We start from the raw sequence: 24,501 nt of genomic DNA, 5'->3' as shown, positions 1-24,501 counted from the left end.
TTTAATTTCGCGGTTACACAATGGTGTTGTAACTGCGCTCTCTCGAGCATTGTAACGGGTAATATATTACCCACATCTTCGATTAGTAATCGCGTTACACTTACTTCGTGTACCAGCCAAAACAGTAAGATACTTACTGTAGACCTCCGTTACTTTTTGTAACGCGTTACCCAACACAGCTGGTCCCCGTACAACTGGTTTGAAAAACCACTGCTCGATCACTGCGGTACCGTGCGCCTGGGAGCCGCAACTGTTTAAGTTCTGAAAGCTTGAAAAGTTTCGTGTCTGACCCAACGCTATGTGATACAGTACAGTTTACACAGCCCCCCCCCACAACTGTTCTGTAGCTAACTACTTTCCAGCGCCCAATGAGTACCATCTCTCGTATATGCCCAAACTACGCCTGACTATATAGACACACCAAAATAGTTTAATTATAAAACAGGACTTATCCTCACAAACCGCCATGCTCTATCTCGAACTGACACTACAACACACTCTATGAGAGTGCCCGAACCTTTACAAAACCCTGAAATCACTATTAAACGTATAAACAAGGACACACACCTGCGGCTTATAGTCAGTGAGGGCTTATATATGTACACATCTCTCAATTTACGTCTGCTGCAGCTTTATTCAGCGTGCGCCTTATAGTCCGAAAATTACCGGTAGTCTGCATTATTCACTCGCTCGCTCAAACTCCAGAGAATCAGTCATTTTAATCAAAGCAACGGTCTGTCTTGTTTATTTGCCTTTTAATCTCGCGCCACTCTGTATCTCTATGGACATTAGTTCAGCATTGTGGTTGATCAGCCAGAAGCTGAGATAAAGATGTCAGCAGCCCCTTAAACTGTACAGGCCCGTCCACACAGCAGCTTACAAAAAATCTTGACAATCTTCGGAGCTTGGGCGTGTCTGAAAGGGCGGATTTTTTTGCGAACCACACCAATTCACATGAATCTCACCGCCCCCCGACATACAAAGCAATAAGCATGTTAAAACGAAGGTACAACTGGCGATAAAATCCCCAAACAGGTCAAAACCTACCAGTTTCACCCTGTCTCTGCCACCTCCCTCCATGCCTGGTTCCTCCGGTTTGTATCCCGGTAAGTTATTAGCGACTGGTCATAAAGAACCGGGTGATTTGCTATCGCAATAACTAATTTCTCCTCCATTTTCAGGAATATAGAAAATAAACTGCGGTCTGGCTCTCCCAGCTTGCACGCGGTTTGATTGGCTAGCGCTTGTACGGTCAGATTTGCATAAACAGGATTTGATTGGCTGACGCTTCCACCTCAGCTTCAAAAGTTGAACATTGCTCAACTTTTGAATCCTGAAAATCCTGGAAATCTTCGCTTTGCTTCCCCACAATGCCGTTCGGCGAAAAGCGAGGCAAAGTGACGTCACCCCATTCAAAGTCAATGGGCAGAGAAGCGTTGGAAGATTTTTTTTAACGCTGCTGTGTAGACGGGCCGTTATAGGTAGCTGTTTAACTTTGTTAATCGAATCCCATCTAATTTTTCTTTTTCTCAGACAATCTTTCTCTGGAGGATGTTGAGTCGTTGCTCCTCTCAGCCTGGCTGGCTCTCCAGCACTTTCCCTCCCCCTCCATCTACACCACCCTTTGTGCTTTACTGGCGTTGACCAAGGGACAGCAGGACCCCATAACTACAGCGATGCTGCACGCCCAGTCTTTGGGAATCACAAGTCGTCATCACACAATCAGGCATTTAGCTAGTTGTCTCAAGTAAGCATCTTGTTTGTATATTGTGAAGTCTAGATTTCTCTCTGACCAACATTTCGGGTTTTTTATCCAGATATCCCAAATTCAATGATTTTACACATTGTTTAATTCACATTCCCTTGATGTGTTTTAAACAGAAAGCTGAAAAAGGCTTCCAATGAGCTCACAGACAAGATGGATGCTCTGAGTCTAGGTGAGCCCGGCCCGAACGATTCAATGAACTCTACCGAACAGAGGCTGGCACAGTTGGAGAACATCTTCTCCTTCTCAACTGCTGACTCATCGTCTTTCCCCAAGAGCCACTGCCAAGAGTTTACCCAACAAATTCAACACCTTCCCACAGGTAAAGAATCTAGATCTCAGTAGCAAAATGGGAACATTTTAAGGTTTTGTCTTGTTAATGACTTGATTTAATTCAGATTACTGGATGCTTCCGTTCCTAATAAGATAAGCAAACTCCTTTCTCTTGGTGCATCCCTCTCTTTCCCTTTACAGGGGTGACAGTGTGTGTGCTGTCTGTGCTTGGAGTAAAACCTGGAGAGGTCGGTGACAGCATCATATTGTCCCGCCTTGAAAAGGGAGCTGCACCGGTCACTGTTCACATCTCCACCTCGAAACAACGGGTGAGGATGGCAAATTGTGGTACGAGTAGGTAGACACAATCTGAAACCAGACCATTGTAATTACTTACAGCTTAAGAAACATGGTGAATTTTCCCATGCTCACACGTCCATTCTTTATCAAGTAACCTGGCAAAATAATTGTTTTTACTATTGTAGTTTAAATTAATGTAAATATGATGAGGCTGTGGCTCAGAGGATAGTGTGCTGGACTTCGAATCAGGGGATAGCAAGTTTGAGTCCCACTGCCCATGTCGTTGTGTCCCTGGGCATGACACTTCACCCCAAATTGCTCCTGTGGGGATTGCCCACAGTATTGAGTATGTAACGGCCCGTCCACACTACAGCTTCAAAAAAAGCTTGCCGGCGGGCGTGTCTGAAGCTCGACCAACAACCAATCACATGAATCTCCCGCCCCTGACACACAAGCAGCGGTTTGATTGGCTAGAGCTTGTACTGGCATATGATTTGATTGGCTGACGCTTCCACCGAAAGCTTCAGAAGCTTCAAAAGTTGAACATTGCTCAACTTTTGCAGCCTGAAACGCCAGGAAAGCTCCGCTCTGCTACCCACAATTCAGTTCAGCGAAAAGCAAGGCAGCGTGACGTCACCCCATTCAAAGTGAATGGGCAGACGCATTGGAAACCGTTTTTGAAGCTGTTGAAGCTGTAGTGTGGACTGGCCGTAAGTCGCTTTGGATAAAAGCATCTAACAAATGACATGTAATGTAATACCCCACATACACCCAAAATGGTGAACACAGCATCTGCTTTCTTTGCATCAATTAGTAAATATGTCACACTAAATTCAACAAAAAAGTATCTTGCAATGAAATAATCTTGTTCATCCTTAACATCTAAGATTATAACTCTGTCTCTGTCTATGTGTTCTGCAGCACCCCATCAGTTGGCTGGTGCAGGAGATCGATAGCATTCAGGTGGAGCAGAAGGCTGTGAGCTGCGTGTCTGAGAAAGCCCAGTGGTGGGAGGGCCGCTGGGCGCTTGACTCTCGAGTTGAGGTAAGGGGAGGGGGGGGGTAGACCGAGGGTGCTGCCCGGGACCCTGAAGGGTTTACAATGCCTGTTCTATTCACATAGATATACTTCAGTTATACACTTCCACTGACAGGACACACAATCAATGTTTTTGTCTAATTTAGCTCCTACTTCTTTTCTTTCAGCGACTGTTGAAGGAGATGGAGAGATTGCTCGGATGCTGGAGGAGCTTTCTTCTACCTCTTTCATCGGACCCTGAGCCCTCCAGACAAGCCCGGCACCTTTGCAAGTCCTTATCTGCAAAGGGAGTGACAGTTAGCGAGGACATGTTAAAGGTGTGTGTTGTTTTTAGCTCCATGGACCTTTAGCAGCAGCATCAGACCTTCCATTTAGGAACAGCATAACGGCAGACCCTAACACTTTGACTCTTGTGTTTCAGGTTTTGCTTTCTGCCTCCCCTGAGCTCTCCCAAGCAGACCTAAGGAGATTTGGTCTCGGAGTTTCTCCACAGTGGGACACAGAGTGTGAGCAGCTGCTTCTTACAGCTGTGACCCGGCTCGCTGACAGAGAAGAGCCCCGCGGCCATGTGGTTCTCATCCTGGACAAGGTTGGTTTCATTAGCTTTGTTAAATACTTCATTATCCTATAGTCTGCTTTGTATTTGGAAGAAAGCTCTGACATGTTATCAAAATGAATGTTCTACTATTGTTACCTGCAAATAATAAAGTGGATCTTCATCAGAATAAATCTGTTGTATTGTTGTTGTTTTTTGTATTTATAATTGATTTTAGCTAGTTCTTGCTGTTTCTATACTATACTTGTATTCTTAACTAATCATTTAATTTGGTCCATGTACTTAGTTATTGTAGGTCTTCGACTTGTTGTCAACACTTATTTTCCATCGTAAATGACTAAGTCTGACCACTACTGGGTTTAATTTAATTCTATGTGTTTTAAGTCTTTAGATTTAACTTTTTGTAACCTAGAGAAACATTGGTAGTGCTTTTGGAAGCCTTTTTTCTCCCAAATGTAGAGGTTTAATCTTCTATCCTTACGTTTCCAGTACCTTCAGAAGCTGCCATGGGAGAGCATCTCCATGTTAAGGTCTCGCTCGGTCAGCCGGATGCCTTCTCTGCACTCACTGATTGGACTGAGCATTCAGAAAGAGGTAAGATTTAAGATCTATTACTGAGCCAATATGGCCTGTGAAGGTGCTGTTTAACTTCCTCCCAGTGAAGTTCAGTGGTGTCTATCACCACAACTGTGTAAATTGAAGGAGAAAACTGGAGGAATGACACTGGTTTTGCTATGTGTGTGTATGTTTACTGACAAATAGCACTGATTTGTTGTTATTTACATCTTCTCCTTCAGAATGACTCTGACTCCATCCTGAAGCAAGGTGTGGATACAAAGCAGGTGTTTTATGTGCTGAACCCTGATGCCAATTTAGAAAACTCTCAAGAGCGATTCAAGGAATGGTTCAGCAGGTGAGACCAACACTCATGGGGGAAACAATATCATTTGTCTTTCAGTCCACGGTGTGTTTTCTTCCCATTTACTACTTTACAAATCTTGTTATAGCAAACCGGATTGGGACGGTGTGTGTGGAGTTGCTCCTGACACGGGTCAGTTGGAAGAAGTTGTTGCTACCAAGGATCTATACATGTGAGTATTTGATCTTCAATACCTGGCTGGCTGAGGATAAAACCAATAATTACAGTTCTCAACACTGCAAGATGGAGTTGGTTTCTACACAGTCAAAAAACGTGATGATTACTCCAATTGTCTGTACAGTAATCATTTCATTTTGAATCTTTGAGAATAAACTTTTCTTAGGTTTTAGGCTGTGGAAACAAAATATGTCCGCATAAAATTAACAGTTGCAGGCCTTAAGCAGATCATTTTCTGTTCAAAGGTCCCAGTCAAAAGTTAAAACATTTATATTACAAGTATGCAGAAGAGGATAGCATTTACCTAACAGTATTTAACTGTTTTATTAAGAATTATTCACCAGATTCTATCCTGCTTTACGTTATAACATCAATGTTACACCGTGTTACCCTGTGTATCTTTAGTTACGTGGGTCACGGTGCAGGTGCACGATTCCTGGACAGCCAGACGGTCCTGAAGCGTCAGATGAGAGCGGCGGCTCTGCTCTTCGGCTGCAGCAGTGCTGCTCTGGCAGTGCGCGGGGATCAGGAAGGACAAGGCATCATCCTCAACTATCTCATAGCAGGCTGGTGAGATACCCATCTTTACTTGCAGCTGAATAAGGATCAGTGATAATCATAAATACTATTAATACATTTTATTTCTTTTTTTTCTCCTCAGCCCCTTCGTTTTGGGGAACCTGTGGGATGTTACAGATCGGGATATTGATCGCTTCACCAAGTACTTGTTGGAGTCTTGGCTCTCTGCTGGGTCTGGAGCCCCCCTCCTGGATTATATGGGCCCGTCACGCCAGGCCACACACCTGAAGTACCTCATCGGAGCGGCTCCTGTGGTCTATGGCTTACCACTTCACCTGCAGTAGATGGACTTCAAACCCTTTTTAATATCTGGATGTTAACATATTTTTAAAGTTGCAATTTTTTGAGAATATGACTTGAAGATCAAAGAACTGCCTTCTCTATTTAAACCGATGCTTCCATTTTTTTAATGTTTTTACTGCGGTGTGAATGATTTTTATTATATTGCTATTATTAGCAATTGGTGTTGAATGCATTTTTTATGTAATCAAACAATTTCAATAAAATGTGTTCTTGCATACAGTCGGTGTCTGCGTTGTGAAAATGACTTTATTATTAGTCACTATTATGTAAAGAGCTGGGAAAAATTATACATACAGTATTATTAACAATCTACAAGAAACATGCTGTGTAACTATGAACAAGTTACTTTTTATTTGGTACAAAATCAGTTTACTGTGGTAACAAGTTTAATCTTATACATCATATCTTTTTACAATACTAGTTTCTTTACTTCTGACATATGGCCATGTATTGTTAAAGGTGTTGAATTCACATAATTTATGAAAAACATCCGGACAAAATTAAAGTATAAAATCCATAAGTTTCTACTGATATATACAATTCCTCTAGCAATAATGAAATTGGCTTGAACTTCAAAGTGCATTCTGACATTTGTACTTATTGAATTAAAGAGTTATGCTTATTTTATACTATATTTATTCTTTGGGCACATGGGACTATTACTAATACTGTATAGAATTGATTATATATATATATATAAGGGGGGAAAAAACTGTTTCCCCATGTGTAAAAGACTAGATAAAGCGTCATAAGATAATGGCTTTATCTCAGACACTACAAGGAACACAATCAAGATATTGGTATCCATAAGCTCATAACAAGTTACATATTGAATAAATGCAGACGTGCAGTGAAAATAAATCCTATACAATACACCAAACACAATTTCAGTGTTATTCCAGATCTAAAACAAAGTTCTGACTAGACATAAATAAAAAATGGTAAACATTTGTATTATGTCATCTAAAATGTGCCCAAAATATGTCCGTACCACATTTCTTGACTTATGACCAATCAGAACAAACGTTTTGTTATTTTTCATAACGTTTTCTTGTTTTACATCATACCAAATGACTGTTATGGCACAATTGAGTTCTCGGTGGAAGAAGCAGGTGCAATTATTTTGTTGTCCACAGGAGGGCGGTGTTTCAGACAAATCCCTGCCCACACCCTTCACCCGGAAACACAATCACGAAGGGTCATCTCGCATCGCGCTACCAACATGGCGGTGAATCTCACAGACCTCTCCCTGCCTCAATTGGAGGGACTCAAAACCCAACTAGATCAGGTAATATGTGTGTAGTGTGTTCGTATTAAATGTCGCTGTGCTCTTTTATATTGTCTTTATGTGGGCGAGTATCTGAATGAAAACGGGAGGGCGTGGGGGGGGGCGAGCTAGCACATCTGAAGCTAACGGTAATTAAATACCCAGAGCCTGGTGTGCAAGCTGAACATGTTAACGTGATGTGACTGTCCGGCATTGTTTAACACATGTAGATAACAGTAAATAAAAAAAAAGTGACATATGAGGTGGGAACACATGTGGTTAATAAGTACGTTTTAGCTATATATGGCTTTGGACAGGTGTGTTCGCTTGGTGTATCTTCTCTAATGTCTGGTGTTTTTGTACATGTGAATGTTTTGCAGGAGGTTGAGTTCTTGACTTCCTCAATAGGTCAGCTCAAAGTTGTCCAGACGAAATATGTTGAAGCAAAAGACAGTATGAACGTCATGAACCAAAAAAATAAAGGTGAGTATTAATATGACTCTGGATCTAAATCACTGAAAGTTAATGTTAAGGACTATACTGGCAGTAGAAGTCAAAAGCAGAAGATAGAGGGATGTTTCAAATGCAGTCTGATAAAATCTGACCAGTCACTGTGTAGAAATAAATATAAAAAGTGAAGAAAACCTCTACACAATGTTCAGGTTGTATTAAAGAGCATAGCATCAGAAGGCTATTGGCTCTGAAGATTTCAACATATTGACACAGGCAGACATGCATACAATATTTGACCACCTTAGGAATATTGAGAGGAAGTGTAGCTGGGGGACAAAGATGCACCTTAACAGAGTTACTGGAGTGACTGGCTAATTGAGGACATCTGTGGATCTTAATTTGCTTTGATAATTAATACTACACTCTTCTTGATGTTGAAATGTGATGAGTACAGCTGTCAAACTTTTCAAGACTTTCTCTCACTAACGTAAAAACGGTTCTCTTGAATTGGCCCACTCATTCTGTTGCAAAAGTATGTGCTTTAAATATGCATTATATTTTATAAGGTGTAATGTCAGTTTGATGAAAGTGTTTGATATCATCCACTACATCTGCTGCTGAAGTCAATTTTATTATTTTTTCCTTTCTCTTTATTCTCATACAGGAAAGGAACTGCTCGTGCCACTCACCAGCTCTGTATCCTTTGTTTTACATTGTAAAAATATATATTTATCTTGTGATGTGATTTAAATGAAGTTGTGTTTCTTGAGATCTACAGACTTGTCCTTAACGTTTCTTCTTCTCAGATGTACGTCCCTGGATCATTAAATGATGTGGAAAATGTGCTAGTGGATGTTGGGACAGGCTACTATGTTGAAAAGGCAAATATATTTTGTATTTGATTGTCCATAAATAATTTGATGCTGAATAACTTGTGTAAAAATGTAATGTAAATGATTCTCATGTAAAACATTTAAACTCTCAACTTGTCTGTTAGAATGTGGAAGACTCAAAACAATTCTTCAAACGCAAGATAGACTTCCTCACAAAGCAGATAGAGAAAATTCAGCCAGCGCTTCAGGAAAAACATGGAATGAAGCAAGGTAAGTTAGATTTGTATAGATATCTGTCTTCTTTTTTCACGTTGTCATTGCAATTTCTTAAAAGGCATGTCCAATGTATAATTTGAAAGAATTGTATACTAAGTACTGTAATTATTATGCATAGGGGTTTATAAATCAAATGATTACAAAGCTATTTTCACTAGATTTCCAGTGAGACTTTCCCTAAAATATACAAGGATTATTTTCTTGAACACTGAACAGCAGAATATATTACACAAATAAAATGAATGTATTAATATATATGCTTCCAAAAAACATCATTTCCAGAAAACAATATGTTATTATGACAGTATCTCACAGACTGTGTATTCACTGTGCACATTTTGTTCTTTATTGCAGCTGTGATTGAAGTAATGAACGTGAAGATCCAGCAGCTGCAACAGAACCAGCAGTCGGCACCAATGATTGGGCCCGCCAAGGCTTAATGAGAACACCTGTTTGAACTCTAAATGTTTGGGATGGATTTGTATGTTTCTGTGCAAATTACTCACATCTGCTGTTGTAGGACAAGTAAATGCCCTCCTCTTATCTGAATAAATCAGTTTGCATGTCATGTTAAATACTGAAGAATGAAGATGTTTTTGTTTCTACCTGAAATAAGTGCACCAAACCGGTCACCAGTAGAGTATTAGTAGAGTATTGTCACAGTAAAGCAATCATGTGTATTTTTTTTTTAAACAATTAAATTGGGTTTTCCTTTAGTTTGCAAAAATTAAAGAGGTCACTGCAGTCAAGGAACATTGTTTGTCTCATTGTGTATTCATCAGTGTGCTTGACAATCAATTGTTGTGCTTATTAATTTGTGATTTTCTTGGAAAGAAAAGTAAGTTAACTACAACATAAGATGTATTGACCTACATACAAAGGTGTTTTCACTTAGTAGCTATTTAATTAAACTGCCCGGATTAAAGCAGTACAGAGATAAACTGAGAATTACACGAGTCTGTAGACATCTATACTATCCTCTGATCAGCCACAAGTTTAATCACCTGTATGTTATCAATTATCTAAAGCCTTTAAGGCATAAGTGAAGTGCAGAGTTGACAACACTTGTTTAGCGTGTAGTGACTAGTCTCCTATTCAAATTATTCCAGCAAAAACAGATTAATTATATCACAACTGTTTCTATCAAGACTTGCACATCGCAAACTAGTATTAACCTTTTATCCTGCATTAATGTATGCAGTGATCAGCCATCATACTAAAAGACATTGCTTTTCTTTGCAATATCCATTTCAAATCCACTCACTTAAGGCTACTACTAGTAACGTTTTGCACACAAAAAATGATGTATAACATTTATTTAAGTCATTATGCATAATTATTTTTATTTAGCTGATTACAGAACATTTTGAATTAAGGACATTTAATTTGAGCCTAAAAGAGTATTTAAAGACGATGCTAATTCCAGTGGTTACATGTTATTAATCAAATATACTTACTGTAAGTACTGTACACAAGTATTTATTTTTTATTTTACTCTACACTTTTACAGTAACATTTATGAATACTTCTTCCAATGTTGGGTATTATTCTAATCACCAGGATTGAACACTAACTAAATAAATGTTAGTACTCTACTTAAATAAAAATTGAGTCACTTGAACTTTACTTGTATTTCAATTTTTACTACACAACATTTCAAGAGGAAACGTTCTACATTTTACTCCACTACAGTAATCTCACAGCTTTTGTAACTAGTTACTTTTCAGATTTATATTTCTACATACAAAACATTATCCATTCATAAAAACAAAGCATTATTTTTTTTGTCTGTCAAACAATCAAAGGATTTAAAATGGAACAAAGTAGCTCAACCTGAACCAACTACAGCAAAACAAAACAAAAGGGGTATTTCAGCATTAGAATATGTTTTATAATCATACTTTTAAGTACATTTTACATCATTTAACTTAACTATGTTTTTATTCGCATTAATTTGCAGTGGATTATTTCCAATCTGGTTTTCCTACTTTTACTGTAGTAAAGAATCCGAACACTTCTTGCACCACTGGGTAATATTACATATAATTCACAAGGTCTGTGAAGGCACCGCCTCGACTGCAGCGGTGACCTCACATAGGGTCACAGTTGCTACGCCGCGTTAGCTTCGCTGTTGCCGGGTGTAAGGTGGAGGCGGAGTGCAGCCTGATGGTCGGGACGGACGGGGGCAGACAGAGGACGCAGCTGTCACATGCTGGATGTTCGGTGACTTGGAGCTGACCTACGAGATGAGGGAGAGATCTTAAAGAACATAATTCTTTAAATGGGGAAACGCTTTTTATGTTAACGTGAAACCAGTCGTCATCCGTTAGAATATTTCAAAGTTGTGGATCGCACGTACGCACTGTTTGGACTGGAGCACGTTCGGTCGTTTGAATAACGTTACCGGGGAGACGGTAGTTGCGACGACGGACGACTAAGCTCTAAATACGTGGGGCCAGTAATTTTTTTGAACCTTCGTCGCAGAGAATAAAACCAACACGGGATTAGATCTGCTGGAGCTGAGGAAGACATTGTAAGAAAGCGAGGATCGAAGCAGCATGGTGAGTTTTGGGCCTGGAAGAGTCAACGTTAGCTAACATGCGACAACCTGTTTGCGTCCTTCTTCACGTTTGTAGCTCGACCTAACTGTAGTAACTTCACTCTAAAACTGGAAATAATATCATGTTATGCACCACGACTTTCATTATTTACACGGACAGTTAACCAGGCGTTACTGTCATTCTGTAAAACAAATAAGCTCAGGGGTGTAAAGTAATGCGGTTATAATATTAACGGTCTACTAGTAAACTTAAGCTAGTAAGCTAAACGAAGGTATTTATGGAGTCGCCAGTCACAATATGGCAGGACTGCGCAACAAACAAGCTTACCCACCAAGCACGTGTTTTAGATAAAAATGAATGGGGAAAATTGACACTTCGCCTTATTTCACGTTATGCTAAATGTGTTGTTTAATTCATTTACGTTTCATGTTTGGCGACTAATACGGGTGATTTGTGTTACATGTTAGCTGTTACACAAGTATAGCTAATAAGCTATCAAAGAGTTTCGTGATAAAGGTCATGGCAAAACGACGCGGATACGTTCACTTTGAAAGAATAATGCAAAGATGATTTGATACCCATTTAACCACAAACGACTTTTGTTTGGATGCAGCTTTATAATATCCGACCTAAAGAGAAAGGATCTTGCATTTCGTCGCATATGGCTGTGTGGGCACCATGTGCTCTTTCTTCCCGATCCTCAGAGCAACGCTTCTGTGCTTCAATGCAAACCCAGAAATGCTGAGTTATAACCTTATGTTGGAATGCAGGATGTTTTGAAACTTAGATTAGTGTATTGGTTTAATAGAAATGACACGGCACACTCAAGGTTTTGCTAAGGATGACAGGTCAAAACGCCTTGTTCAAGTCACGCTGCTAGGCTGTGAGGCAGAGCTGCGCCATGTATGGTAACATGTGACCGTTGGAGAGGCGAGGCCAGAGTAATGAGGGAGCCAATGAAAACCCAGTCATATGGTTTGTGTGTGAAGAGCTGAGCCCTTGTAAAGGCGGAAAACTAGTTTAAGGGATCTGTGAAGAATCTGCTTCATTCATTGGATTGGCTATAATATATATTAGAGTAATGGAGTCAGTCCTAAAGCTGTTATTTTGAGGCATGATGTTAGCCTTGAACCTTGAGCAGTTTTGACTTATACGAATGGGTGAATGGCTTGCAACGTGTAAAAACTGCTTTCATACCATTTTCATTACTTGGTAATGGAATACTGTTTTTTTTCCTGAGGTCCTTTTTGGCCTTTCATTTATATATTGACATGGGAGAGTCCTTAATGCACGTTAGGAAACATAGCACAGTTTGAGTACCATTCTTTCCAAATGACAGTGTATTACATACCATCATGTGAAATCTTACTGTTTTTTAAAACAAGAATTTGATCCAAACACTGCATCCGTCTCTAACAGCTATGTTTATTTGTAGCGTTCTGTGAAAGGTGTCCCAAACTTTTTTCTGTGACTCAATGTTTATTCTTATAATCATGCAGGTTACCACAAAGGGAGCCGGTCTGAACCCCAATGCTAAAGTGTGGCAGGAGATCCCAGCCAGCCAGAGCGACGTCCCGGAGGGGACCGAGGATGCTCCGTGGCTGCTGACCTACCCTCCTCCCGCTGAGATGGCCGACGGTATGAGTTCTTTTAGTTCTGTGTGCAGAGAACTTTAGTTTATCTCCATCTTCCCCTTACATACAGTAAATGCGGACCCAGCACTAAAGTCTGGAGAAAGACTATGTGACACGTAGACATGTATAGTATTATTGATCACAAAACCTATCACAGATAAACATGGCATTTAAGGAAACCGTTGTGGTTATGCAACAAAGACGAAGCATGACAACAATTGTTTAGAGCAATAGATGCTGTTATCTTAACATGGCAGTTATTTCACAAACATTGTTCCTGCTTGCCTCCTATCTTAGGTTACTCAGACGTTCCCTCTTCAGGGGGAAAAGGATGTGACGGTGAATATCCTGACAGCACTGCTGACTTTGCCTCTGTACCTACAGAGGGCATTGTTAATGGCACTGACAACCCTGACTTGGCGTATTTAGCCTTTGACCCACAATGCGAATCAACCATAGATGGTGATGCTTGTAAAGAAGAACCAATGTCTGAGGAGAGCCTCAGAGAGTCTTTAAAGAAACAGCTAGAGTTCTGCTTTTCAAGGTGAGTACTGAAGCAATGTTCAAAGTCCCCTTTATACCACACATAGATATTTGCCCTTGAATACTGTTAAATTCATTATTTGTTTTGGCCGCACGTGTTTCACAACGGTTAATAAATCAGTTCTTCAATGGCGTGTATTAGTATGCCCAAAGTGCTATCATTTAATGGTATAATTAACTTGTCTTACAGCCATTGTTTACACTTATTCTTAAACATTTTTGAATTGTATGTTGTTTTGACTGTTTGCAGAGAGAACCTATCTAAGGACCTGTACCTAATATCCCAGATGGACAGTGATCAGTTTGTTCCCATCTGGACCGTTGCTTGCATGGAGGACATCAAAGCCCTCACCACTGACTTGGACCTAATCCTGGAAATACTGCGAGGTACCAGTACTGTGGTTCTGCCTGTATTTGTGAGGAATTCTCGCAGATTCATTTATACTTAAGTTTATGGATTGAATCCATACAAAACTTAAAAAATATTCTCTACTTAAATGAACTTATTTTATTAGAAAACATAGGTGAAATGGGGAGAACAATGCATGCTTTGGGTGCTTTTGTTAGTTGTGGTGGTTCCCTGTCCCACTTAAAACACTTAACAACTTCAGTGTTTAGGGTTTTCTCAACAAGAGTAATTGAATAGAAACACTGAACAGTATTTTTGACCAGTGTGTGTGTATATATACACACAATGTGTGAGACTTCTGTTTAGATTGGTCACCTTGTAGACTGTTCACAACAGATGAGATGGTGTAATGATCCACTTTAGTTACCAATTAAATAGAGCGAGTCACTGCTAAGATCCCACAACATGATGTTGACACCACAGGGTTTCTGCTGATAGATGGGGATTTTCTTTGGGCCTTTTATCTGTCTGATGTCTTTAGCTTGTCCTTTACAGTTGCACAGCCACTAAAGAAGTCTTTCTTTATCTGGGGATACATCCTGCCTATATGTCCAACCCAGAAAGAATACTTTACAGAGGTGGCGGAACAAAAACAGTTTATATATTTAACCTGCCAAACACTTCCCACTCGGAGCTGCTCTCATGTGTAACTAATATTGTTGTTTTTGTTATTTAGTTTTAACATGTATCTGTAAAGTGTCTTTGAGTAACCTTTTTTAAAGGTGCTTTATAAATGTAAAAGTAAAGCCCCTGACACAAACCAAGTTTAAAAAATGAATTTAAGCCGATATATATATATATATATATATATACCAGAGAGAGAAGCCTAGTCTGCAACTGTACGCTGTGTAGGTGTTACTTCCAGATGGTGAGACACGTGTATTAAAGTCTCTCCTCTGTTACAGCCTCTCCCATTGTGCAAGTTGATGAAACTGGAGAGAAGGTTCGCCCAAACCACAGTCGCTGCATCATTATTCTGAGAGAGGTGCCAGAGACTACTCCAGTTGAGGTAAAGAAAGACCCGCCCATCTTACTGTGCAGTAAATCCTTCAAACTGCACCAACATGCTCTTGCTTGTCCACAGCAGGATCACACAAATCTGCTGACAAGAAGTCGGGTGTAGACCGTGATGTGCATTACCAGCCTCACTGCATTTTGATATTAAACTATAGGGATTTATCTGATGTAGTGTTTATATATCATGGCTCATTGATAACTTGTGATCTCAGAGCCTTCTGGGTAACCCGATGGGACATTTTGTGTGAATTCAGTGTTGGAGGGAGACATGTAATATATGTGCCTTGCATCTCTTCCACAGGAAGTGGAGGCTCTCTTTAAGGGTGAAAACTGTCCAAAAGTGTTGAGTGCTGAGTTTGCACACAACAGCAACTGGTACATAACATTTCAGTCAGACATGGATGCACAACAGGTAAGTCTCCACATTTATAAAGACTATTAGTATGCCAAACATAGCTCTTTAATAATGTTTACAGTAGAACTAATCACTATACGTGATCTGATTCTATTATTTTTTGCAACAAAAAGTGTCTTACTTGACCTTGGTGCAGGTGCAATATTTGGATTGCACTATTAATTTACTTATGTCCAAGTAACAAGTTTACAGTTACAATAACTACAAATACACCAGTACCCTGACAGTGAAGGGCACTACTGTCTTTTATTTCCCAGATCTAAAAGAAAACAAGAATTTTGAACATTTTGTTCCGTTTCCTTTTGTCCTCAGGCTTACAGGTACCTCAGAGAGGAAGTAAAAACGTTCCTGGGAAAACCGATCATGGTGAGTATTGTCACTGCAATGAATGACCTGTGATTGACTTCAGTACGCTACTCAGTTCAATCTTTTTTTCAGACTTTAACACTGTTTATAATTGGTTCTGTTTAAGACGCTAGTATGGAACCCAGAACGCCCTGTGTTTCACAAGATTAGACTTGTGTAGTCAGCCGTCGCTACTCTCTGGTTAAGCCGTAGCCTCGGGAGTGACCTTGGGATTTGTGTGCAAAGGAACTTGATAAGCAAGGAGGTGTTCCTCAGAACCCTTACACACCTAGTATTTCCAGAGAGTTTGATAATCCATTCTTATCACAAAGTGACATTTACACTTGTGTTTCCGTTATCTAATGCATCCTTTTTCAGCTGGACTTTGAATTGACCTTCAGTGCCTTTGATAAAAACCATTGAGGCTATGACTTAATAACGGTCCTGTCTTAACCCAGGTGATGATCAGTATCGTGCTTGTATTGACCCATATGCACTGTGGCTGGCTGGGAGGAACTTTTCTTCTGTATCTCCCTGCCCCCCCCCCCCCTTTCTTTCCCCTAGTCAGTGCAGCGTTGGATGACCTAATGACTGAGATTATGAGATCTAAGGGGACTAAAGGACAGATCTTCAAAGCTTCTCATACACTAGATGTGTCAAACATATTTACTCTTGGCAACATATGATTATCTCTTTTTTTTAATTATCTTTCTCTGTCTCTCTGTCCCCAGGCTCGCATTAAGGCCATTAACACATTCTTTGGTAAGAACGCCTTCCGCAGTGTGGACTCCAGTGTGTACAGTCAGCATGCCCAGCCCCAGCCTCAGTATGCCTCCCCGGTCTACATGCAGCAGCCGTACAGCGCTCAGCAGCAGTACCCCGTGTACCCGGTGGTCTCTCCAACCTGGAACCCCTCCGTCATGCCTTATTTTGAAACACCACTGGTGAGAACCTGAATGTTTTGTTCAGTATATAAAGGGAAATGTCAAGGTACTTATAGCAGTGAGTGTTCATTGCAGTTAATGTGATTTTTGTTACAACGATATTCTCAGCCTCAGTCCTTTAACTAATTAATAATATCTCTGTGTTCAGACTTTGTGACCATATAAGCTATAAGTCTGGATATTTTATACTTATTAGAATAACATGACTGCTTGATTTAACATCCTTTTTATGTGTTCAATTATACCAATGTGATTATTCTTGGTAACAATAATGTCATGTTTCCAGGCTTTTATTGTCATGTGTGCATAGCTACAGTGTAGTTATGATAATGAAGATCTTAGGTCACAGGCTCCTCCAACAGTGCAATACAATAAAACAGATAAAATAGTACAAGTAAATCAAATCGAATGTAATAGAAACAGAATGTGATAGAAACTGTGCAGAATAGTCTATATACAGTCATTGGAATATTGATATATGTGAGTTGCAAACTGATGAATGTTATCTATGTTTTTTCAAAGTTCAGGTGTTTAACATTCTTATGGCCTGTGGGATGAAACTGTCCCTTAGTCTGGTGGTTTTAGACCTCATGCTCGTACTGTCATTTTGAAGTCAGATCTTTGGAAATGTATTATTTTTTATAACTATTTACTCAATCAAAAAGAAAAATTCCATGAAATACATTTTGCAGGTAGTATTTTCTCAAATGTTCTCTCTTACTGCTTTTCTGATTATCCAGGCCCCTTTCCCGCACAGCAGATTCATAAATGGTTACAACAATCCTGGGAATTACGAAGCAAACTCCAGCTCTATCAACACCACACGAGCCATGAGCAGGAACCGGTAGGTGCAAGTCACGATGACATGATAACGTGTTCTTTCAGAGTAGAGCTGAAGGAGGTTAATTCTGCTTCTTCGTGGTAGAAGTCTGTAATAAGAAATATGTGTCTTTTGTGATTCCTAGAAATCATGTTAAGGGCAACCCAAGGCCCGGAGACATGCCCCCTCTTGTGAGCCTGATAGACGGTCTGTCTGGTCCCTTGAGTCCACAGCTCAGTGAGACCTCAGGAGCGCTGACTGGCACCGCTTCAACAACAGCCGCTGTACCCTCCTTCAGCTTCAAAGACCTTTCTCCACACGCCTCCATACCCAATGGGTATCTGAACGGAGCTGCCCGGGGCCGGTGAGGAAATATTCTCTTGCTTATTAACACTGAAGATAAAGATTTGCAACCAAAATTTGACAAACTAATGCGTATTGAGGTGTATGTGATGTGTTGTGAATCATTTCAGTTTTTGTATCATGTCCTGTCACTCTTTTCACCGTGACATTTTATATTGTCTAGACTCTTTTTTTGCTTTCATAGTCAGTTTCAGGAAAATTCCCCTCATTGCATTGCGTGTTGTTTATTGAATGTTAATGTTAGATTGATATGAATACCCATCTAATGTATAATAATGTTTTTTATTCTAGGAGAGGTATCAACAGAGGCATGAGGAGAAGAAGAGAAGATGAACATTCCCTGGTCAGCAAATTTCCTCTTTTACCCCTTTTATTTTTTAAGTATATTTTCCTGTGTAGACCGATGAGGTCCTGATGGTATCTCCTATTCAAACGTTTTTCAGGCATAATAGTATTTTTATTGCAAACTTCACGTTTTACTGAAACTGTATTTTAATGACAGAAGCCTGTCCCTGGGATGGAGGCCAAGGCACAGCCTGCACCGAAGTTTGACCTGGAGGCTTCGAGCTTCCCTCCTCTGCCGGGGTCTGTGGTCAGTATGCGGGGAGATGCTATGCCAGAGGTGCGCCTTTCTGATGTTGTGCGCGGTCTAAAGGTGACCAACAAGGTAAAAAGATTGTCTTCCTTGATACCTTTTACTCTGATGACTCGTATACATAGCGTTTATATCACAATTGTATGAATGCACATCATTTAAACTTCTTTGTGGTTTTAGCCTGTGAGCCAAGAGGTTAACGAGATTCGTCTCACAAACAAGTCTGAAGATGCTGCCGTCACGCCGGAGCCTGTTACCCCGACTGCTAAACCTGCTCCTGTGACACCGCTCGCAATGGCACCTCCAGTCTTAAGGTAAAGTTTACTCCAAGCTAAAATGTTATAGACAAAGGGTCATATACCAGGAAAATTACTCACCTTTTACGTTTTTTTTGTTTAGTGTTTCTCCTACGGTAGGCGAAGAGGAAAAAGCTGAGCCTCCTATTCCAAAGGAAACGGTCTCCCCTTCGGTGCAGCCTGCCTCCCCAACAGCCTCTGAACCGGCTCCTCCCTCCTGCAGCCAGTCTGACGCTACAGAGGCCCCTTCCCCATCTGCTCCAACATTTCCAACATCAGATCTGGTAAGGCCTGCCTTTTGTGTCGTTAGCTCATAGCAACCTCAGCTTATGGGTCATTCCAAGACCCTCTTAGATTTGATTATTGTAGGAAATGACATAAACAGTTTATATTCTTATATGTTAGAATAGAGGTAGAAAACAAGTCAGATGTTTAAAAAGAAAAAAAAATGACTTCTCGAGATATCAATGCAACATAATTTACTTCTCTGCCATCGATGCAAGTGGTAATTTGTAAATGGGGTCATTTAATACTTCAACTAGTCCTGTTTTTATGACATATGTGGCAGGGTTTCCGTTAGAATTTTTTGTCGGTCAACATGCCCATTAAAGTTGAAATCTTCCGGACAAAATGAGAAAAGTGCCGGTCAAATGTCTTCTTTGTTATGTATTGAGCTTTAAAACAAACTGATATGATTCGATATTAACCTGTTAAGCCCGAGAGCCCCTGCGGGGTGTTTTTTCAGGAAACTGTGTCTCAGGGCTTCTTAATATTTTTAAAAACCTATTAATGTGTCATACCCATTTAACGGGAAGAAACTCAGCTAACTGACAATACGAACCATTTTTACCGAAACAAAACACAAGTCTCAGAAGAAGCGTCTAAATGAGCCCTGAGCGAAAAAATGCTAACGCACTTAGCACAGAACTCAAGGTAAGAATACCCTTAATACTTATCGTAACTGCACATACAATATATCAGATTAAAGCTGAGATTCCACAGATGATATAGGTATTAGTATCGTCACTGAGCGTTCAGAACTCGCGACAGCGGAAGCAAACACAGACGTCACAACACGTAGCATTACGGAGCATTCACGGGAGATCGTCTCACCTTAGCTGTTATTCTGATCAAAAGTCGTGTTCAATTGCATTAAAACGATAAAAACGCTGCTGAAGGTTAATCCAATGTGTCTGTGTCACTTTGAAATGATTACTGATAATCCATCATTCCATTTTTATGTCAAAAACGGAGATTTCATATTAGCTGCTAATGATAGCCACCAGAGTGTATCGCAGCTTCCGGTTCCGGGGCATTCTGCCTGCGCAGCACTCATTCACCAATGGGTAATGTTTAGATGGATTTAGGAACCCCCCTCTCTTGGCTCTAACGGTTAAAAAGAGGTGTCAAACATCAAAATCGAACAAGGGGGCCCAGAGATATGGAAAATCCACCCAAATGACCCAGAAGTGTTTTTTCTCTTCTAAATCTCTCTAAAAAGGTCAAATATCACTTGTTTTGCATCAATCTTGATACAGGGTACTTATTATATGTTATAGGTTGGATTCCTAAAGCTTTCAGTCTACTATCCCATCATTCAAGGGGGGTTTTCACTATAAGTAATTGTGTTTTTTTGGACGGACACTATAATTTACATGTTTTTACTATGTTCAATCTGAATTTACTTTGAAATTAAAAAAATCTATATTGATTCTGACTTTTCTACATCCAACTCACAGGTTTATCATTGCTTTGAGAAAAAAGATTATTAATTTTCCCCTTTTAGAAGTGAAGATATAGTCATTTGTTTTGGGAATGTCATTTTCGAGCCTGAGACCTGAAAAACAGGCTCAGGGCTTAACAGGTTAAACAAACTAATTACAGTCGATTAACTACATTATTCAAAAGTGTACAGTAACTTATAATAACACGGGAATAATAAACGGAGCACTCTCTCCCTCTCCTGGCGGCCCGTCAGTATCATGCGGATCCAGTAATGAGTGACCCGACAGTAAAAATAAACATATTTATAACTAGTTTAGGTAGTTTGAGAGGTGATTAAAATAGCTAAGTGTGATTTTCTAACCTGAGGTTTGTGTTTTGCTCCGCTCACCACTGCATGTGATCATGTAGAGCTGCTTGTCGACTCGTCAGCAGGAGCTGATCTCTCTCCTCTCCCGTCAGATTAGACTTCACTCACGTTTATGTCCATATCGATCAGATCCAGCTAGTTCTAGCTAATTATATGACTATTGTACCTGCTTATCAAGACACCTAAACAATAAGCGTCGCTATGCAACTGGGTGAGGCCGCAAAGTATAGCGCAGCATTATGCATTTGTTTACATGCCCACCGGAACCCCGAGGCATTAGCAACAGATCAACGCACAATCAACCCATACAGGACATCTCTTTCTCCACATGAAGTGTTAGACATTAGAATTGACTATTCTTGTCTGTCACATACTCTTCTCGTTTGTCACATAAGTGGCGCAACTGATGCGGTATTGCGCTAAGGGGAAATGATTTTGACCGGACATTTTGACCGGAGAGATTTAGATAAGCGGTCTTCAGCATATTTTACCGGACAAAGTCCGGTAATTACCGGCTAACCGAAACTCTGATATGTTGTACGTTTGGTGTTGTTTGTTTATATCTGAATTTTACATTTTTGCCCATTGTGTTCTCACCAGGGGGCAAAAAAGCTGAGCTATGCAGAGGTTTGCCAGAGAATGGCCAAGGACCCACCAGCAGCACAGACGCCCTCTCCCTCCCCCCCTGCCTCCTCCGCTGGCCAACCCCTGCAGGAGCTCAAGGTCAACAGAGTCGAGGAGCATCGGCCCAACTCCAGGCGCACTACAGAAAACCGAGAGAAACACGGAGACAGCCGCCCCCCTCGTCAACCACTGCGCTCCTTCAGAGGGGCGAATGGCCAAGTACGACCTGGAGGGCTGAAGACGCGGGACAATCAGAGAGGCTTGAGTAATGCTGGCAAACCTTTCTCCCCACAGCGGGGAGCCGCCAGACGCAGTGGCAAAGAACAGAACATTCCCCCAAGGTCACCAAAATAAGTAAAGAAAAGGGAACCTATAAACATGGACTTTAACAGAAACTAAAACTATATATGTAAATATATGTAAATACACAGATGAATATATTTCATTTGACAGACTTTTTCAACTAATCTAGTTGCAGACCTGAAATTATTAAGAAAGACTTAGTAGTTATACCTTTTTGAGGTTAAATGCATCTATTCTGCTGAAGAATGGATAAAAAAAAAAATACTGTGCTTAAAATTATATCACAATGAAGTTCTGAAAAGATGCCTTGTCAAACGGGCTAATTCTGTATTGTGTGTGTGTTTGCGTTTTAGGTGAGAGATGGATCCTGTTATTTTAAAAATATAAGGTAGTCTAACATCTAAAAAGCTCTGCCAACACCCGAAATGACTAAGGCACATCTTCTTCTCCGCATGTTTATTGTTGGCATATTCATCTTGAGCTTTCTTGTCATATTTGTTTTGCGTTGAAATCAAGGATCTATGATTATTTATAGACTAGTGAATTAAATCCTTGACGGAATCGTAGAAACAGGACTGCGATTCACTACTGATTTTAACTTTGAATTTAGGAGTAGTTGACTACTGAATACTGTTTGTCGATCCACAAATAATGCTTGTGAAAACAAACTTACATGGATTCAGAAAATTGTGGTGTGTAAGGATTAGATTTTTGCGATGCAGATATTAGATCAAAACCACTGACATTTGAACTAAGCCCTGTAGTAGGGCTGCTTCTTTACTTTTTCTACAGGAATTAATTTGTGATTTAACTAGTGTTTTAAACCCTTTCTTGTAAAAATTGTATTTTTGAATACTCATGAGTTAGTGATCATCTACCTACTGTTTCTGAGGATTATTAGATGTAAGCAGAATGAATGTCTTAATGTTTTTATCTAATGTCAGTAATGCTGTTGTGTGTCTCTGAAAGCTAGATGAAAGGGTTCGGTGGCTGATTTTGGTTTAAGGCCCAGATTCTGTTCTAGCTAGTTCTTAATTTTGATTATCTTGATTTTTTTTTTTTTTAGAGTAGGATGGTAAATCATGAAGTATGAGCTGTTTTTTAATCTGCGACTAGCATTTGCATGATAATTACTAAAACAAATTGGATGATCTAAGGATCTCAGGATGACAATTTGAGTTTGTGGCTTCCTGTTGATGAACTGTTTTAATGTTGATGCCATGGCCAGTGTCTAAACTTGATTTGGGGACATTGAGTGCCTGCATCATCTGTTTTGATTTAATAGATGAAACTTCAAACGAATGTATTCCTTTTGGCAAAAAGATACACTTTTGAGTTTGATTTTGTAAATGTCTATGTATCAGCTTGCCTTGAGCTTGTGTGTGTGTGTATATACAGATTTATTTTTGGGTTAATTTCCTTGATTTTTCTGCTGACGTGTTTAATTTTCTATCAAGTCATGTTTTTTTCATGTTATTGAATTTAAGTGTAATATTGGTAAATGTGTGTGTAGATTGATCTGAGAAAAGATACTTGGATATGGATATCTGAGATGGATATATAGAAGTAGGAAACATGTTTCATAGAAATGCTCAACTTAAGCTTAAATGTCTTTCGATTTTGTGTTTTCATTTCAACAAAAATAGTCGGTGATGTTGTACATGGAAATGAACAACAGATGAGTAAGGATAAGGAATTATAGATGTTCAGCATCGGGGGTTAAAAACATTTATTTTTGGAGTTCTAATCGTTTTTTTTTTTAAGTTCTCAGCTTGTAGGGACTGCAATGTAAATTATCGTGTCTTGTAATCAGCAGTTAAAATGTCATGTCCTTGTAAATGTGTATGAAAGATATTGCTTCTTCAAACTACATGGAACAATAATATCAAACCAAACCCCCAGTGCCTTTTTAACAGTGTTTAATTACAGTATAAAGAGTGCAAGAATTGTGAACACATCAATTTGTCGGACTAAACAAGGCTGGTTAATTGGTTGTAAAGATCCTGCATTATCTGTGTATGACACTTGGGTACACTAGTTCCTCCCCAATGTTAATCTCAGTTTATTGTGGGTGCAGCTGCAGGGCTGGGGCTGGTTGGAGTTCAGCTTAATGTGTGTGTGTGTGCGTGCATGCCTGTTCATCATATGTCTATGATACAGTTGATTTTGTTAGCTTGTCAATGCAGTTTTAGACCTATTATAGAATACTGCTTGTTACTCACAAGGAAACAAATTACAGCCAAGTACACACTGGTTTAATAAGTGAATATGTTATTGCTAAGCCTAAGGTATGAAAATAAAGATTTATTTTTAAAACAGCCGTGTCTTGTACATTGTATGTTTGCATCACATTATGTTGGTGAAGCAGATACGATTGAAGTTTCACATACATTGGATGTGAATATCATAACTACCAGACACCTAATTGGTGACCGCTTGTTTTCTTCTATTTAAAACTAGAATTGTTTTTCTTTTAATAGGCAAAACTGCCAGGACAGACATGCACATTGTCACTGTCCTGCCACACCAGAAAGGCAGTGTCAAAGGATTTCTACATGACATCTGCCAAGTAACTATCCAGAAATAGACAAACTTTATGTAAGTGTTGTGGTTCTGAGCATATTTGGTTTTAGACTATTGAGTGAGTTTGTAGAGAGTTCAGTGATGCTTGACAACAAATAGCATTTAAACAAAGGCCAAATAATAGTTAATAGTATATTAACATAAAAATAATGCAAATATGTTTGTTAAAATATTGGTGGATAAACGTTCACGTTTCCTCCTCACGTCAATCTTGTTAC

General features: G+C 39.7%; 3 protein-coding genes across 3 annotated transcripts in view; all 3 read left to right on the top strand.

Moving 5' to 3' along the window:
* Positions 1–6,126, top strand: part of LOC104967237 (separin-like) — a 7,952-nt gene extending 1,826 nt beyond the window's left edge. Inside the window, exons 2-12 of the mRNA XM_010796654.1 lie at positions 1,534–1,747; positions 1,882–2,087; positions 2,240–2,367; positions 3,260–3,382; positions 3,544–3,693; positions 3,798–3,965; positions 4,422–4,526; positions 4,730–4,845; positions 4,940–5,023; positions 5,434–5,598; positions 5,690–6,126. Coding sequence (XP_010794956.1) covers positions 1,534–1,747; positions 1,882–2,087; positions 2,240–2,367; positions 3,260–3,382; positions 3,544–3,693; positions 3,798–3,965; positions 4,422–4,526; positions 4,730–4,845; positions 4,940–5,023; positions 5,434–5,598; positions 5,690–5,891 — 1,661 coding nt within the window. The 3' untranslated portion in view covers positions 5,892–6,126. The remainder of the gene's footprint in view (positions 1–1,533; positions 1,748–1,881; positions 2,088–2,239; positions 2,368–3,259; positions 3,383–3,543; positions 3,694–3,797; positions 3,966–4,421; positions 4,527–4,729; positions 4,846–4,939; positions 5,024–5,433; positions 5,599–5,689) is intronic.
* Positions 6,127–6,960: 834 nt separating this feature from the next.
* On the top strand, positions 6,961–9,492 carry pfdn5 (prefoldin 5). The gene is made up of 6 exons (XM_010796129.1): positions 6,961–7,198; positions 7,558–7,660; positions 8,295–8,326; positions 8,437–8,511; positions 8,628–8,733; positions 9,094–9,492. The coding sequence occupies exons 1-6, from the start codon at positions 7,133–7,135 to the stop codon at positions 9,177–9,179; spliced, it is 468 nt and encodes a 155-aa protein (XP_010794431.1). The 5' UTR covers positions 6,961–7,132; the 3' UTR covers positions 9,180–9,492.
* A 1,361-nt stretch (positions 9,493–10,853) lies between these two features.
* On the top strand, positions 10,854–23,956 carry LOC104966823 (la-related protein 4-like). Its single transcript, XM_010796128.1, has 15 exons — positions 10,854–11,300; positions 12,800–12,938; positions 13,232–13,478; positions 13,728–13,864; positions 14,792–14,895; positions 15,205–15,315; positions 15,631–15,684; positions 16,395–16,607; positions 17,348–17,451; positions 17,573–17,791; positions 18,082–18,133; positions 18,293–18,457; positions 18,566–18,699; positions 18,785–18,965; positions 21,374–23,956. The coding sequence occupies exons 1-15, from the start codon at positions 11,298–11,300 to the stop codon at positions 21,749–21,751; spliced, it is 2,241 nt and encodes a 746-aa protein (XP_010794430.1). The 5' UTR covers positions 10,854–11,297; the 3' UTR covers positions 21,752–23,956.
* The last annotated feature ends 545 nt before the right edge of the window (positions 23,957–24,501 follow it).

This window comes from Notothenia coriiceps, unplaced genomic scaffold (genome assembly GCF_000735185.1).
Source record: "Notothenia coriiceps isolate Sejong01 unplaced genomic scaffold, NC01 NC01_scaffold00037250, whole genome shotgun sequence".
Lineage (NCBI taxonomy): Eukaryota > Metazoa > Chordata > Actinopteri > Perciformes > Nototheniidae > Notothenia > Notothenia coriiceps.
Note: the sequence above shows the minus strand (reverse complement) of the source record. Positions and strands in the feature narration are given on the sequence as shown.

What these genes read in the sequence shown, in the direction of transcription:
- LOC104966823 (XM_010796128.1), top strand. An exon ending in CAGAGACTACTCCAGTTGAG is followed by an intron (nt 14,896 to 15,204) that starts GTAAAGAAAGAC and finishes TCTCTTCCACAG; the next exon opens with GAAGTGGAGGCTCTCTTTAA. An exon ending in CTTATTTTGAAACACCACTG is followed by an intron (nt 16,608 to 17,347) that starts GTGAGAACCTGA and finishes CTGATTATCCAG; the next exon opens with GCCCCTTTCCCGCACAGCAG.
- pfdn5 (XM_010796129.1), top strand. Translation starts at nt 7,133, where the DNA reads ATGGCGGTGAATCTCACAGACCTCTCCCTGCCTCAATTGGAGGGACTC. An exon ending in TCAAAACCCAACTAGATCAG is followed by an intron (nt 7,199 to 7,557) that starts GTAATATGTGTG and finishes AATGTTTTGCAG; the next exon opens with GAGGTTGAGTTCTTGACTTC. An exon ending in CAGGCTACTATGTTGAAAAG is followed by an intron (nt 8,512 to 8,627) that starts GCAAATATATTT and finishes CTTGTCTGTTAG; the next exon opens with AATGTGGAAGACTCAAAACA.